We start from the raw sequence: 16,230 nt of genomic DNA, 5'->3' as shown, positions 1-16,230 counted from the left end.
CTCCCAGATCCCTTTCGCAATCCGACTTCGCAATCACAACACCATCTAGCTCGTATCTTGTAACTCTATCATCATTACCTAACCTCAGAACTTTACATTTATCAGCATTAAACTGCATCTGCCAATCCTTTGACCATTTCAAAACCCTATCTAGATCAACTTGAAGTGATAGTGAGTCCTCCTCCGAATTAATTTCCCTACCGATTTTCGTATCATCGGCAAATTTGCAAATGTTGCTACTCAAACCTGAATCTAAATCATTTATATATATTATAAACAACAGAGGTCCCAGGACAGAGCCTTGAGGCACTCCACTTACAACATTTTCCCACTCTGACTTGATTCCATTTATACTAACTCTCTGTTTCCTTTGGTATAGCCATGCCCTAATCCAGCTTAATATAGCACCCCCAATACCATGAGACTCTATTTTTTTAATCAGTCTTTCATGTGGCACTGTATCAAAAGCTTTGCTAAAGTCAAGGTATACAACATCGCAATCCTTACCACTATCAACTGCCTCAACAATGCTAGAATAAAAAGATAACAAATTTGTTAAACATGAACGGCCATTTATAAAACCATGTTGCGACTCAATTATTAATTTATGTTTTTCAAGATGAAGACGAATTTTATTTGCTATTATAGATTCGAGTAACTTTCCCACAATAGACGTTAGGCTAATTGGTCGATAGTTAGACGCAAGTGATCTATCTCCTTTCTTAAAAACTGGTATCACATTAGCAACTTTCCAAAACTCTGGCACTCTGCCTGACTCTATTGATTTATTAAATATGGTTGACAGTGGGTCACAAAGCTCCTCTTTGCATTCTTTAAGCACCCTGGCAAACACTTCATCCGGCCCTGGGGATTTGTTTGGTTTGAGTTTTACTATTTGTTTAAGAACATCCTCCCTGGTAACTGCTAAACTCGTCAACCTGTCCTCGTCCCCACCCACATAGACTTGTTCGGCTGAAGGCATATTGTTAAGTTCCTCTTTAGTAAATACAGATACAAAATATTTATTAAAAATACTACTCATCTCTTCATCACTATCTGTTATTTGACCTGTCTCAGTTTTTAATGGACCTATCCTTTCCCTAGTCTTAGTACGATATAACTGAAAAAACCCTTTAGGATTTGTCTTTGCTTGCCCTGCTATGCGAACTTCATAGTTTCTTTTTGCTTTCCTTATCTCTTTTTTAACATTTCTAACCAGTTGTACGAATTCCTGTTCTAAAGTGACCTCCCCATTTTTAATCCTTTTGTACCAAGCTCTCTTTTTACCTATAAGGTTCTTCAAATTCTTTGTTATCCACTTTGGGTCATTAGTATTCGATCTATTCAATTTGTATGGTATACTACGTTCCTGTGCTTTGTTTAGAATATTCTTAAATAAGTTATATATTGAATCTACATCGAAATCCCCATTTAAGTCACCTATCGCTGGGTTCATGTCTCGCTCCAAGACCGGCCCACACCCCATACCCAAGACTTTCCAATCAATTTGACCCAAAAAATTTCTTAGGCTATTAAAATCAGCTTTTCGAAAATCTGGCACTTTAACAGAATTTTCTCCTACTGGTCTATTCCATTCTATGCTAAATCTGATTTCTTTGTGATCACTGCTCCCTAGCTCACTCCCTATTTCGATGTCATTAATTTGCGTTTCCCTGTTAGTTAATACTAAATCTAAAATATTATTTTCCCGTGTTGGTTCCTTAATGTGTTGCGTAAGAAAGCAATCGTCAATTAATTCTAGAAAATCTTCTGCTTCACTATTCCCTGTTTTGTTCAACCAGTTTAATCCCCTAGTGTACATACATACTAGGGGATACAGCGCACTGTATCCCCTAGTGCGTGTGCCCCTTGTGTTAAATAGCCTGTCTTTATCTACCCTATCAATTCTCTTGAGAATATTGAATGTGGTAATCATGTCCCCCCTAACTCTTCTGTCTTCCAGCGAAGTGAGGTTTAATTCCCGTAGTCTCTCCTCGTAGCTCATACCTCTCAGCTCGGGTACTAGTCTGGTGGCAAACCTTTGAACCTTTTCCAGTTTGGTCTTATCCTTGACTAGATATGGATTCCATGGTGGAGCTGCATACTCCAGAATTGGCCTGACATATGTGGTATACAAAGTTCTGAATGATTCTTTACACAAGTTTCTGAATCCCGTTCTTATGTTGGCCAGCCTGGCATATGCCGCTGATGTTATCCTCTTGATATGGGTTGCAGGGGACAGGTCTGGCGTGATATCAACCCCCAAGTCTTTTTCTTTCCCTGACTCATGAAGAATTTTATCTCCCAGATGATACCTAGTATCTGGCCTCCTGCTCCCTACGCCTATCTTCATTACATTACATTTGCTTGGGTTAAACTCTAACAACCATTTGTACGACCATTTCTTCAGCTTGTCTAGATCTTCTTGAAGCCTCAAGTAGTCCTCCTCTGTCTTAATGCTTCTCATAATTTTGGCATCGTCCACAAACATTGAGAGAAATGAATCTATAACCTCCGGGAGATCATTTACATATATCAGAAACAAGATAGGACCGAGTACAGAGCCCTGTGGGACTCCACTGGTGACTTCACGCCAATCGGAGGTCTCACCCCTCACCGTAACTCTCTGCTTCCTATTGCTTAGGTACTCCCATATCCACTGGAGCACCTTACCAGCTACACCTGTCTGTCTCTCCAGCTTATGTACCAGCCTCTTATGCGGTACTGTGTCAAAGGCTTTCCGACAATCCAAGAAAATGCCGTCCGCCCAGCCTTCTCTTTCTAGCTTAATCTTTGTCACCTTGTCCTAGAATTCTATTAAGCCAGTCAGGCAAGATTTACCCTCCCTGAATCCATGTTGTCGATTTGTCACGAAGTCCCTTCTCTCCAGATGTGTTACCAGGTTTTTTCTCACGATCTTCTCCATCACCTTGCATGGTATACAAGTCAAGGATACTGGCCTGTAGTTCAGTGCCTCTTGTCTGTCGCCCTTTTTGTATATTGGTACTACATTCGCCGTCTTCCATATTACATATTTCTTGTGTGGTAAGGTGGTGGTGTGTACTCACCTAATTGTAATCAATTAATTGTGCTTGCAGGGGTTGAGCTCTGGCTCTTTGATCCCGCCTCTCAACTGTCAATCAACTGGTGTACAGATTCCTGAGCCTACTGGGCTCTATCATATCTACATTTGAAACTGTGTATGGAGTCAGCCTCCACCACATCACTTCCTAGTGCATTCCATTTATTAACTACTCTGACACTGAAAAAATTCTTTCTAACGTCTCTGTGGCTCATCTGGGTACTAAGTTTCCACCTGTGTCCCCTTGTTCGTGTCCCACCCGTGCTGAAGAGTTTGTCTTTGTCCACCCTTTGAATTTCCCTGAGAATTTTGTAGGTGGCTATCATGTCTCCCCTTACTCTTCTGTCTTCCAGGGATGTGAGGTTCAACTCCTTTAGCCTTTCCTCGTAGCTCATTCCTCTCAGTTCCGGGACGAGCCTGATGCTAAATCTTGGACGCTAGATGGACGCTAGATGATGCTAAATGGACGCTAGATGATGATAAATGGAGGCTAAAATGGACGCTAGATGGACGCTAAATCTTCTCTAACTTTGTCTTGTGTTTAACTAGGTATGGACTCCAGACTGGAGCTGCATACTCCAGGATTGGTCTTACATAAGTGGTATACAGGGTCCTGAACGATTCCTTACACAAGTTTCTAAAGGCAGTTCTTATGTTGGCCAGTCTTGCATATGCCGCTGATGATATTCTTTTGATGTGGATCTCTGGGGACAGGTTCGGTTTGATATCATCTCCCAGAGCTTTCTCTCTATTTGACTCTTGCAGGATTTCACCTCCCAGATGATGCCTTGTGTTCAGCCTTCTGCTCCCTTCGCCAAATTTCATTACCTTACACTTTCCTGAGTTGAACTTTAGCAGCCATTTTCTTAACCATTCCACTTGTTTGTCCAGGTCATCCTGTAGTCTCTGTCTATCTTCATCCGTCTTGATTCTTCTCATAATTTTTGCATCAGCAAACATTGAGAGGAACGAGTCTATACCTTCTGGAAGATCGTTTACATATATTGGAAACAGGATGGGTCCAAGTACAGAGCCCTGTGGGACTCCGCTGGTGACATCTCGCCACTCTGATGCCTCCCCGCTCACCGTTACTCTCTGTTGTTGTTGTTGTTATAGATTCAGCTACTCGGAACAAGTTCCAAGTAGCACGCTATAGTGAGCCCGTAACTTTCCTGGAACAGGAGCGGAGCAAGTAGCGCGGGCTATGGTGAGCCGGTAGTAAACTTACCTAGCACATGAGCGGTGCCTGTGTTTTTTTTTTCGTTACTCGTTGTTTCCTGTTGCTTAAGTACTCCCTTATCCACTGGAGCACCTTACCTTTTACTCCTGCCTGATGCTCCAACTTTTGTAACAGCGTTTTGAGAGGTACTGTGTCAAAGGCAAAGGTACTGTGTGTGGTGAGGTGGTGGTGTGTGGTGAGGCGGTGAGTGTGTGATGAAGGGGTGGTCCTGCAGTTGACAGTCTGACACGTGGTCCTGCAGTTGACAGTCTGACACGTGGTCCTGCAGTTGACAGTCTGACACGTGGTCCTGCAGTTGACAGTCTGTAACGGGGGTTGGGGGAAATAGCTCTATCTTGTCCATTATTCCACCCCCCCCCCCCAGTTAACTAACGAGGCCGGGGGAAACAGCTCTCTCTAGTCCGTTATCCCGTCCCCAGTTAGCTAACTATTCTAGAGCCCCTCCAGATTTCCTAAGGCAACCTCTCTCGTTCAACACCTTGTAACCTCGGTATTTGACTACCGAGGTGCTAAGACTACAAGGCGCCGTAACTTAATCAGTTACCCGAAACTCTAGAGAGAACTCTAGAATACATAATCATTGCCACAAACGTATAAGAGGAACCGAAAGGAAAGAAATGAATAGTGAAGTAATTAGTGAGGGTTTGGGGTGAGAGGTAGGGAGGTGGGAGGAGCGAGGAGGGTCATTAGTTGAAAGTGAGAGTTTAGAGAGGGGTGGAGGGAGAGGAATAGATAGGTAGAAGTAGAAGAGTAGATAGTAGAAGTAGATAGTAGAAGACGAAATGCTGCCACCATCCATTCTAGATCATCACATACAAGACAAGGAATGGAACTTGTCTGTATCACAAAATTCTCAAAAATGTTATCAAGAGGTCATTATTAATCTGTCCCATCTTTATCATGTACTCATTCTAAACCATGAAACCAGTAACCACAGAGGCTTTCTCACCTCAACTCAAAATCTCTAGGGAACAAAATAAAGTCCATTTAAATAATAAATTCAACAATTATATTTTTCATGATAAGTATCATAACTTAAGCAATCCAATTAAAATGTTAAAGATTAATATTCAAAGTGAGTCATCCTCCAAGAATCTGAGAACACTACAACTGACTGCCCCTGATCATCACACAACACTTGTAAAACACGACCAAGTCACCTAAATGTTCACTCACCGAGGACTGAGTCTAAGTAGAATAGAGAGGGGGGGGGGAGTCTGCAATTTTCAGGCAGCGTCACCCCCCCCCCCCCCCCCCGTCTGGTGACGGCCTATCTCGACGGCTGGCCTCTGCTCTGCTCCACTGGCTGGTCTAATAATTCTTAATGCTCTCGAATCGATAGTTCTCCGAGTATATATTGGGGAACCTAGTAGCTAACTCCGCCCACAAGTAGATAGCCTCCGGCTTTCTACCAAGCCACTCCTTAAACGTCGGCATGTTTGAAGGCTACCAGGCTCCAATTATAAGATTAGCGGAAGCAAGGTGAAATTCTCATGATCTGACCTCAGGTCACTTGAGGTCATTAACGCTTTGAGGTGCGAGATCTCAGGCCGACAACCTGGCGCCTTTCCAAATCCCTGTCTGTGACTCATGTACTATATATATATTTTAAATAAACTAAACCAAAACACTTTACAGTGTTACATCTCCCCTTCTCCCCGAAATAAAGTTTTTGCCACACTGCTAAAGCAAGCTAGCTGTGTGCAACAACTTTATTAACGAAAAAAAAATACATCCTAGCTAAACAAATATACATCATCCTACTCTAAAAATGAAATATGTAGACAGACGTCCATTTTCTCTGGCTGGGCGACGTCACTGCTTGGTCTTGTAGATAATCCTGTACCACATTTCTTCAACACAACTGCCTCCGTCACTTCTCCATCGTTAACGCACAACAACCCTTGGCCAACCAGGAAGCCGTTACTACTTGAACTGCGCACAGGACCGTGGAATTCGGTTGTCCCAGCTGATCTGTAATTGGCCCTACGTCAGTCACCATGAGAGACGTATATTGGGGTTTTTCACAGCTATAGGGACTACAAGTTTCGAAACCTTCCTATAATAGTTGCCAACAGTAGAAATCCCATCCTACTCTTCTCCTCCCTGTTGCTCCAGCACGCCTCCTTCAGAGAGCTACTTCTGACAGCCACATCAAGTCCGCATGACACAGGAAGAATCACTCAACAGAGCAACATGCTTGCTGGAGGGGCGGCCAGTTAAGGCAAACGATCCTGTCTTGCAATTACGCTCCATGCAATGATGCTGACACCAGCAAGGGACACTAAGCATCGTGTCTCACTGAGCTTGTCTTATCTTCTCCTCTTCTTTCTTCTCTCTTCTTTCTTCTCTCTTCCTCCTCCCATGGGTCTTTGACAAGCGACCTGGGGTCCATTGGGGTCCGTCCGTCCTGGGGTCCATCCTGGGTAGATCGATGTTGGTGGGACAGACTGGAGTCATTGTTGTTCCTCTTCCATCTTTACTGGGTCGTCTGGGTTCGTCTGCAGAACGACCTGGGGTCCACTGGGGGTCCGTCCGTCTTGGGGTCCACTGGGGTCCGTCCGTCCTGGGGTCCACTGGGTAGACCAATGTTGACCGACCGAGAGGGCTGCATCTTGGGGTCCCCCCGGGGTGATGGTGGTGGAGCCATGACCTCCAGGTAGTGGAGTGGTGGTAGTGAGGAGCTGCCGTGAGTGTGGTATAAGGCAGCCGTCTTCCTCTTCTGTATGTGCGCGCCTCTCTCCTGGCTCCAACCTGGGAATGAACAAAAGGCAACAATACCGTGCTCCCAAATGTTGTGTGACCCTGTAGTTTGTATAGGGTTTACACAGTCAAATCATACCGCTCTCCTCCTGGCAACAACTACACTTAAATTTTTTTTTAAATAATCCAATTAACACTGAATGATACCGACTTGGTGGAACATAAAACAGTAACAGAGGAAAGTTTAGAGAAGAGAGAATAAGGTCATCACTACTTGTAATTTGTCACTAAATGAATCTCCACAAAAAATATCAATACTAATAGACAAAACACTAGCCTAACTTAACTGTACCGTTCTTAATCTTAAGTACTTAAACCGCCGTTACTCCCACCCTTAACCTACAGCCACCTACGTGACCCAGAGTGTTTCCCTAGCTTCTCCGCCGGTCAACAACTCCAAACTGTTGTCACCCCTGTGACCAGACTATCTAACGTCGAGCGTCCCCAACGTGAAGTCTACTGACATACTAAGCCTCCCCCTAGTATGCTGTACAAAACCAGTACACCTCGGGTTATTGCGTTCAAATGGAGTAAAACAGTCGATCGCAATAATCTGAGCAGAACCACCACTTAAAACTACTTAAGAACTACACCTGCCACTCCCCACTGACCTGGAGACCAGCGGTGGCTGGGTGTCCCCCTGGGACATGCGAGGTCACCTGTCACACTCAGGTGACCTCCACTACCCACCAACCGCTAAGTTCCAAAATCACCAAATCTTATCACTAACATAAATCACTACACTCGCAAGTTCTGGTGAACATTCCCTGAACTTCACAACTCACAAAATCACTAAACCACAACGCCAGAGAATCACTATCTCCTAACCTGGAAAAAGCTCGCTAAATCACGAATATTAAACACCTGTCAAGATCTCCCTGATAGCGCCTGAGCAGCAAAACGACACGTGGGACTGAACAATGTTAAATGAACACCAATACCTTAAACATTGTTCAACACCGCTGCCATCATTGTAACGGGGGGTGGGGGAAATAGCTCTATCTAGTCCATTATTCCACCCCCCCCAGTTAACTAACGAGGCCGGGGGAAACAGCTCTCTCTAGTCCGTTATCCCGTCCCCAGTTAGCTAGCTATTCTAGAGCCCCTCCAGAGTTCCTAAGGCAACCTCTCTCGTTCAACACCTTGTAACCTCGGTATTTGACTACCTAGGTGCTAAGACTACAAGGCGCCGTCACTTAATCAGTTACCCGAAACTCTAGAGAGAACTCTAGAATACATAATCATTGCCACAAACGTATAAGAGGAACCGAAAGGAAAGAAATGAATAGTGAAGTAATTAGTGAGGGTTTGGGGTGAGAGGTAGGGAGGTGGGAGGAGCGAGGAGGGTCATTAGTTGAAAGTGAGAGTTTAGAGAGGGGTGGAGGGAGAGGAATAGATAGGTAGAAGTAGAAGAGTAGATAGTAGAAGTAGAAAAGTAGATAGTAGAAGACGAAATGCTGCCACCATCCATTCTAGATCATCACATACAAGACAAGGAATGGAACTTGTCTGTATCACAAAATTCTCAAAAGATGTTATCAAGAGGTCATTATTAATCTGTCCCATCTTTATCATGTACTCATTCTAAACCATGAAACCAGTAACCACAGAGGCTTTCTCACCTCAACTCAAAATCTCTAGGGAACAAAATAAAGTCCATTTAAATAATAAATTCAACAATTATATTTTTCATGATAAGTATCATAACTTAAGCAATCCAATTAAAATGTTAAAGATTAATATTCAAAGTGAGTCATCCTCCAAGAATCTGAGAACACTACAACTGACTGCCCCTGATCATCACACAACACTTGTAAAACACGACCAAGTCACCTAAATGTTCACTCACCGAGGACTGAGTCTAAGTTGAATAGAGAGGGGGGGGGGGAGTCTGCAATTTTCAGGCAGCGTCACCCCCCCCCCCCCCCGTCTGATGACGGCCTATCTCGACGGCTGGCCTCTGCTCTGCTCCGCTGGCTGGTCTCCTATTCTTAATGCTCTCGAATCGATAGTTCTCCGAGTATATATTGGGGAACCTAGTAGCTAACTCCGCCCACAAGTAGATAGCCTCTGGCTTTCTACCAAGCCACTCCTTAAACGTCGGCATGTTTGAAGGCTACCAGGCTCCAATTATAAGATTAGCGGAAGCAAGGTGAAATTCTCATGATCTGACCTCAGGTCACTTGAGGTCATTAACGCTTTGAGGTGTGAGATCTCAGGCCGACAACCTGGCGCCTTTCCAAATCCCTGTCTGTGACTCATGTACTATATATATATTTTAAATGAACTAAACCAAAACACTTTACAGTGTTACAAGTCTGACACGTGGTCCTGCAGTTGTCAGTCTGACACGGTGTCCTGCAGTTGTCAGTCTGACATGGTGTCTTGCAGTTGACAGTCTGACACGTGGTCCTGCAGTTGACAGTCTGACACGTGGTCCTGCAGTTGACAGTCTGACACGGTGTCCTGCAGTTGTCAGTCTGACACGGTGTCCTGCAGTTGTCAGTCTGACACGGTGTCCTGCAGTTGACAGTCTGACACGTGGTCCTGCAGTTGACAGTCTGACACGTGGTCCTGCTGTTGACAGTCTGACACGGTGTCCTGCAGTTGTTAGTCTGACACGGTGTCCTGCAGTTGTCAGTCTGACACGGTGTCCTGCAGTTGACAGTCTGACACGTGGTCCTGCAGTTGACAGTCTGACACGTGGTCCTGCAGTTGTCAGTCTGACACGGTGTCCTGCAGTTGTCAGTCTGACACGGTGTCCTGCAGTTGACAGTCTGACACGTGGTCCTGCAGTTGACAGTCTGACACGGTGTCCTGCAGTTGTCAGTCTGACACGTGGTCTTCAGTTGTCAGTCTGACACGGTGTCCTGTAGTTGACAGTCTGACACGTGGTCCTGCAGTGGTCAGTCTGACACGTGGTCCTGCAGTTGTCAGTCTGACACGTGGTCCTGCAGTAGTCAGTCTGACACGTGGTCCAGCAGTTGTCAGTCTGACACGTGGTCCTGCAGTAGTCAGTCTGACACGTGGTCCAGCAGTGGTCAGTCTGACACGTGGTCCTGCAGTTGTCAGTCTGACACGTGGTCCTGCAGTAGTCAGTCTGACACGTGGTCCTGCAGTTGTCAGTCTGACACGTGGTCCTGCAGTTGTCAGTCTGACACGTGGTCCTGCAGTTGGCAGTCTGACACGTGGTCCTGCAGTTGACAGTCTGACACGTGGTCCTGCAGTTGTCAGTCTGACACGGTGTCCTGCAGTTGTCAGTCTGACACGGCGTCCTGCAGTTGTCAGTCTGACACGTGGTCCTGCAGTAGTCAGTCTGACACGTGGTCCAGCAGTTGTCAGTCTGACACGTGGTCCTGCAGTAGTCAGTCTGACACGTGGTCCAGCAGTGGTCAGTCTGACACGTGGTCCTGCAGTTGTCAGTCTGACACGTGGTCCTGCAGTAGTCAGTCTGACACGTGGTCCAGCAGTTGTCAGTCTGACACGTGGTCCTGCAGTTGTCAGTCTGACACGTGGTCCTGCAGTTGGCAGTCTGACACGTGGTCCTGCAGTTGACAGTCTGACACGGTGTCCTGCAGTTGTCAGTCTGACACGGTGTCCTGCAGTTGTCAGTCTGACACGGTGTCCTGCAGTTGTCAGTCTGCCACGTGGTCCTGCAGTTGACAGTCTGACACGTGGTCCTGCAGTTGACAGTCTGACACGTGGTCCTGCAGTAGTCAGTCTGACACGGTGTCCTGCAGTTGTCAGTCTGACACGGTGTCCTGCAGTTGTCAGTCTGACACGTGGTCCTGCAGTAGTCAGTGTGACACGAGGTTCTGCAGTAGTCAGTCTGACACGTGGTCCTGCAGTAGTCAGTCTGACACGTGGTCCTGCAGTAGTCAGTCTGACACGGTGTCCTGCAGTTGTCAGTCTGACACGTGGTCCTGCAGTAGTCAGTCTGACACGTGGTCCTGCAGTAGTCAGTCTGACACGTGGTCCTGCAGTAGTCAGTCTGACACGTGGTCCTGCAGTAGTCAGTCTGACACGTGGTCCTGCAGTAGTCAGTCTGACACGTGGTCCTGCAGTAGTCAGTCTGACACGTGGTCCTGCAGTAGTCAGTCTGACACGTGGTCCTGCAGTTGACAGTCTGACACGTGGTCCTGCAGTAGTCAGTCTGACACGGTGTCCTGCAGTTGTCAATCTGACGCGGTGTCCTGCAGTTGTCAGTCTGACACGTGGTCCTGCAGTAGTCAGTGTGACACGTGGTCCTGCAGTAGTCAATCTGACACGTGGTCCTGCAGTAGTCAGTCTGACACGTGGTCCTGCAGTAGTCAGTCTGACACGTGGTCCTGCAGTAGTCAGTCTGACACGTGGTCCTGCAGAAGTCAGTCTGACACGTGGTCCTGCAGTAGTCAGTCTGACACGTGGTCCTGCAGTAGTCAGTCTGACACGTGGTCCTGCAGTAGTCAGTCTGACACGTGGTCCTGCAGTAGTCAGTCTGACACGTGGTCCTGCAGTTGACAGTCTGACACGGTGTCCTGCAGTAGTCAGTCTGACACGTGGTCCTGCAGTAGTCAGTCTGACACGTGGTCCTGCAGTTGTCAGTCTGACACGTGGTCCTGCAGTAGTCAGTCTGACACGTGGTCCTGCAGTAGTCAGTCTGACACGTGGTCCTGCAGTTGTCAGTCTGACACGTGGTCCTGCAGTTGTCAGTCTGACACGTGGTCCTGCAGTAGTCAGTCTGACACGTGGTCCTGCAGTTGACAGTCTGACACGGTGTCCTGCAGTTGTCAGTCTGACACGTGGTCCTGCAGTAGTCAGTCTGACACGTGGTCCTGCAGTAGTCAGTCTGACACGTGGTCCTGCAGTAGTCAGTCTGACACGTGGTCCTGCAGTTGTCAGTCTGACACGTGGTCCTGCAGTAGTCAGTCTGACACGTGGTCCTGCAGTTGACAGTCTGACACGGTGTCCTGCAGTAGTCAGTCTGACACGTGGTCCTGCAGTAGTCAGTCTGACACGTGGTCCTGCAGTTGTCAGTCTGACACGTGGTCCTGCAGTAGTCAGTCTGACACGTGGTCCTGCAGTTGACAGTCTGACACGGTGTCCTGCAGTAGTCAGTCTGACACGTGGTCCTGCAGTAGTCAGTCTGACACGTGGTCCTGCAGTTCTACTCTGACATGCCTATGACTTATGTAGTCTTGATTTTAAGTCAGCAGTTTTACTCCATCATAATTGTTGATCAGCATGTATAAAGTTTTTTATCGAGAAAGGTGATTATGGCCGAGCGTGAGTTATCTGTTGTTAGTAATGTCGGTGTTCAGTTGGCAGTCCGTCGTCTTCTGGTGAAGCCAAGTGCTGCTGCAGGTCTCTGCTCGGCTTCTACAGTTGCCTATTTACAACCAACCTTCCTGCAGTTTTTCTAATGTACGAAGTTAATGAGACGAGTCTATAATTGTCAGGGAGTTTCGGTAAAGAATCGGAACTACGTCAGATACCTTCCAAGAGGTCGATAGTTTGCCTCGATCCCAAGATGCATTTATGACGTTCAATACTCCTTGTTCTCCAGCTGGTCCTTATTGGATGATCATGAAATGTGTGATTTCATTGGCCCCCCCTCCCTTGGTGCAGTGTCCTTACCGCCATATTATTGTCACTGCACAGTCGTCTGCGTAGCATATAGCTGCGTTCTTGTGAAGGGCTGATAACCCCTCCTGTTGCTAGTGTTCTTGTGAAGGGCTGATAACCCCTCCTGTTGCAAGTGTTCTTGTGAAGGGCTGATAACCCCTCCTGTTGCAAGTGTTCTTGTGAAGGGCTGATAACCCCTCCTGTTGCAAGTGTTCTTGTGAAGGGCTGATAACCCCTCCTGTTGCAAGTGTTCTTGTGAAGGGCTGATAACCCTTCCTGTTGCAAGTGTTCTTGTGAAGGGCTGATAACCCTTCCTGTTGCAAGTGTTCTTGTGAAGGGCTGATAACCCCTCCTGTTGCAAGTGTTCTTGTGAAGGGCTGATAACCCTTCCTGTTGCAAGTGTTCTTGTGAAGGGCTGATAACCCCTCCTGTTGCAAGTGTTCTTGTGAAGGGCTGATAACCCCTCCTGTTGCAAGTGTTCTTGTGAAGGGCTGATAACCCTTCCTGTTGCAAGTGTTCTTGTGAAGGGCTGATAACCCTTCCTGTTGCAAGTGTTCTTGTGAAGGGCTGATAACCTTTCCTGTTGCAAGTGTTCTTGTGAAGGGCTGATAACCCCTCCTGTTGCAAGTGTTCTTGTGAAGGGCTGATAACCCTTCCTGTTGCAAGTGTTCTTGTGAAGGGCTGATAACCTTTCCTGTTGCAAGTGTTCTTGTGAAGGGCTGATAACCCCTCCTGTTGCAAGTGTTCTTGTGAAGGGCTGATAACCCTTCCTGTTGCAAGTGTTCTTGTGAAGGGCTGATAACCCTTCCTGTTGCAAGTGTTCTTGTGAAGGGCTGATAACCTTTCCTGTTGCAAGTGTTCTTGTGAAGGGCTGATAACCCCTCCTGTTGCAAGTGTTCTTGTGAAGGGCTGATAACCCTTCCTGTTGCAAGTGTTCTTGTGAAGGGCTGATAACCCTTCCTGTTGCAAGTGTTCTTGTGAAGGGCTGATAACCTTTCCTGTTGCAAGTGTTCTTGTGAAGGGCTGATAACCCCTCCTGTTGCAAGTGTTCTTGTGAAGGGCTGATAACCCTTCCTGTTGCAAGTGTTCTTGTGAAGGGCTGATAACCCCTCCTGTTGCAAGTGTTCTTGTGAAGGGCTGATAACCCCTCCTGTTGCAAGTGTTCTTGTGAAGGGCTGATAACCCCTCCTGTTGCAAGTGTTCTTGTGAAGGGCTGATAACCCCTCCTGTTGCAAGTGTTCTTGTGAAGGGCTGATAACCCCTCCTGTTGCAAGTGTTCTTGTGAAGGGCTGATAACCCCTCCTGTTGCAAGTGTTCTTGTGAAGGGCTGATAACCCCTCCTGTTGCAAGTGTTCTTGTGAAGGGCTGATAACCCCTCCTGTTGCAAGTGTTCTTGTTGCTTTCTACCCGGCTACAGGAAGTTATATGATCCCGCTCTTTATGCAAATAAGCTTAGTGTAATTGTCGAGTGCAGTGCTGTAAGGCTGGTGTACCCGGTATGGTTATAATCTGGATCGATATCTTGGCAAATGTTCGTTCAGAATTTGGCACAACTGAAACTATTTTGCATTCCTCACTTCTCTAGTAACTCGTCTTTCTTCAGTTAAAATCGCTTTTAGCAGAGTTAATCCTTCTGGTGATAATGCCTCTGTGAGTTTTGCTCCTTATCTCCACTGCGATACTAATAATAATTCTTTAGTTTTGATGACTGTTACGGCTGTGTTTGGCGCAGGATGGGCCTGATTTAAGGGGCCCCTGATTGATGGGCCCCTGATTTAAGGGGCCTCGTAGCCTGGTGGATAGCGCGCAGGACTCGTAATTCTGTGGCGCGGGTTCGATTCCCGCACGAGGCAGAAACAAATGGGCAAAGTTTCTTTCACCCTGAATGCCCCTGTTACCTAGCAGTAAATAGGTACCTGGGAGTTAGTCAGCTGTCACGGGCTGCTTCCTGGGGGTGGAGGCCTGGTCGAGGACCGGGCCGCGGGGACACTAAAGCCCCGAAATCATCTCAAGATAACCTCAAGAAGGAAGATAGGATTCCAGGAGATTAGTCTAATATATGTTCAAGTACTGATGTCCGTGTAACGAGCCATGTTGCAAGGTTCTCTAGGTTACGGGCTCACCATAGCCTGTGCTACATGGACACTTCGTTCTGAGTAGCTAAATCTGAAAACAACAACAACAACAGCGTTCTTTAGGTATATATTTCAGTTGGCCTTGGCTGTGCACAATGTTCCAGGTGATAGTTCTATATTTAGTGTTACAGCTGGATGTTGTTTAAGATTCGCTACCTGGAACAAAAAGTTCCAGGTAGCACGGGCTATGGTGAGCCCGTAGTTCTACAGCTTGATGTTTGAGGGTAGTTAATAATAAGGTTAGGTGAAGGGAAGCTCCTTGCACGTGTATGTGTGGGTCCCTTAAGAAGTGTAATCAGGAATTTCTTTGTGAACTTCCACTAAGTAACGCCCATAAACACTGGTCGGTCCAGTCATACTTTGCCCCTGACGTTTTATCGTTGGTAATTATTACATTTTCGTGTGTAAACCCAGAAGCATTGTTTCTGGGTTGCGTCGAGGGGGCTTGTAAACATTGAATATTAGGAGCTGAGTGTAAGTGTAATGAGCCGAGTGTAAGGAGCCGAGTGTAAGTGTAAGGAGGTAAGTGTAAGGAGCCGAGTGTTAATGTAAGGAGCTAAGTGTAAGGAGCTGAGTGTAAGTGTAAGGAGCCGAGTGTAAGTGTAAGGAGCTGAGTGTAAACAATATTTACTACTTCATCCCCCCCTACAAATCTAAGTATTTTCTTACTATGTGTGGTGTTTCTGGCGAGGATCAATAATCCTCTGTGATACGGTAATGAGATACCCTGTTCATAAGGTATAATGTATTGTAGATATCCAACTGATCTGAAGGATTTTGGGCTTGGGTTGCTCAAAAACGACGATATCTGCTTTTCTACTGAACGCAGCTTCCTGTGGAATGTGGTTTTTCTTTCCAAGAGTTTGTACGTTCCACACAGTACGTTCCACTCCGTTGCTGTTCGATGTACTTGTATAATTCTTCTTCGAAATCGACCCCTATATTCTCCACTTGACAATTAGTGTCGCATCGTGACAGTTTGATGCGACTAGCGTTCGCTCTCTTGCGTTGTTCAAATTTGTACATCTGAATGACCATCACTTAGTTGTTGCTGGTGGATGTTGAACTCTTATGTGTTGTTACATTATGTTCATCTTGACTCACCATTTAAAGAAGTGGTCAAATGTAACACACACAAGGGACATCCAGCTTCAAACTCAACAAGCCAATTGCGGAGATTTTTTTGTGGCAGCGTTGCTCCGCATTTAAGGTTAGCTCATTCTCCAGTACTGGACCTACTGGGAAGTCGACTGGGTATCCTACCAGAATAACTCGTTTGTGTCCGTCTCATGGACTCGGCTTTTCCATGGATATCAGTTTTCCTTGCGGGACGGTTATTGTTTCCGTGAGATCTGCAGTCTCTTGTTGGTGTTATTATAATTTCTCCTTTAGGTCATCTTTGATAA

At 46.4% G+C, this 16,230-nt stretch overlaps 1 protein-coding gene across 1 annotated transcript; it reads right to left on the bottom strand.

Moving 5' to 3' along the window:
• Positions 1–9,930: 9,930 nt before the first annotated feature.
• Positions 9,931–15,862, bottom strand: LOC123750155 (balbiani ring protein 3-like). Its single transcript, XM_069335405.1, has 2 exons — positions 15,708–15,862; positions 9,931–12,196 (listed from the first exon to the last, which is right to left on the bottom strand). The coding sequence occupies exons 1-2, from the start codon at positions 15,860–15,862 to the stop codon at positions 9,931–9,933; spliced, it is 2,421 nt and encodes an 806-aa protein (XP_069191506.1).
• Between the last annotated feature and the right edge of the window lie 368 nt (positions 15,863–16,230).

Source organism: Procambarus clarkii, chromosome 33, assembly GCF_040958095.1.
Source record: "Procambarus clarkii isolate CNS0578487 chromosome 33, FALCON_Pclarkii_2.0, whole genome shotgun sequence".
Classification (NCBI taxonomy): Eukaryota; Metazoa; Arthropoda; class Malacostraca; order Decapoda; family Cambaridae; genus Procambarus; species Procambarus clarkii.
Note: the sequence above shows the minus strand (reverse complement) of the source record. Positions and strands in the feature narration are given on the sequence as shown.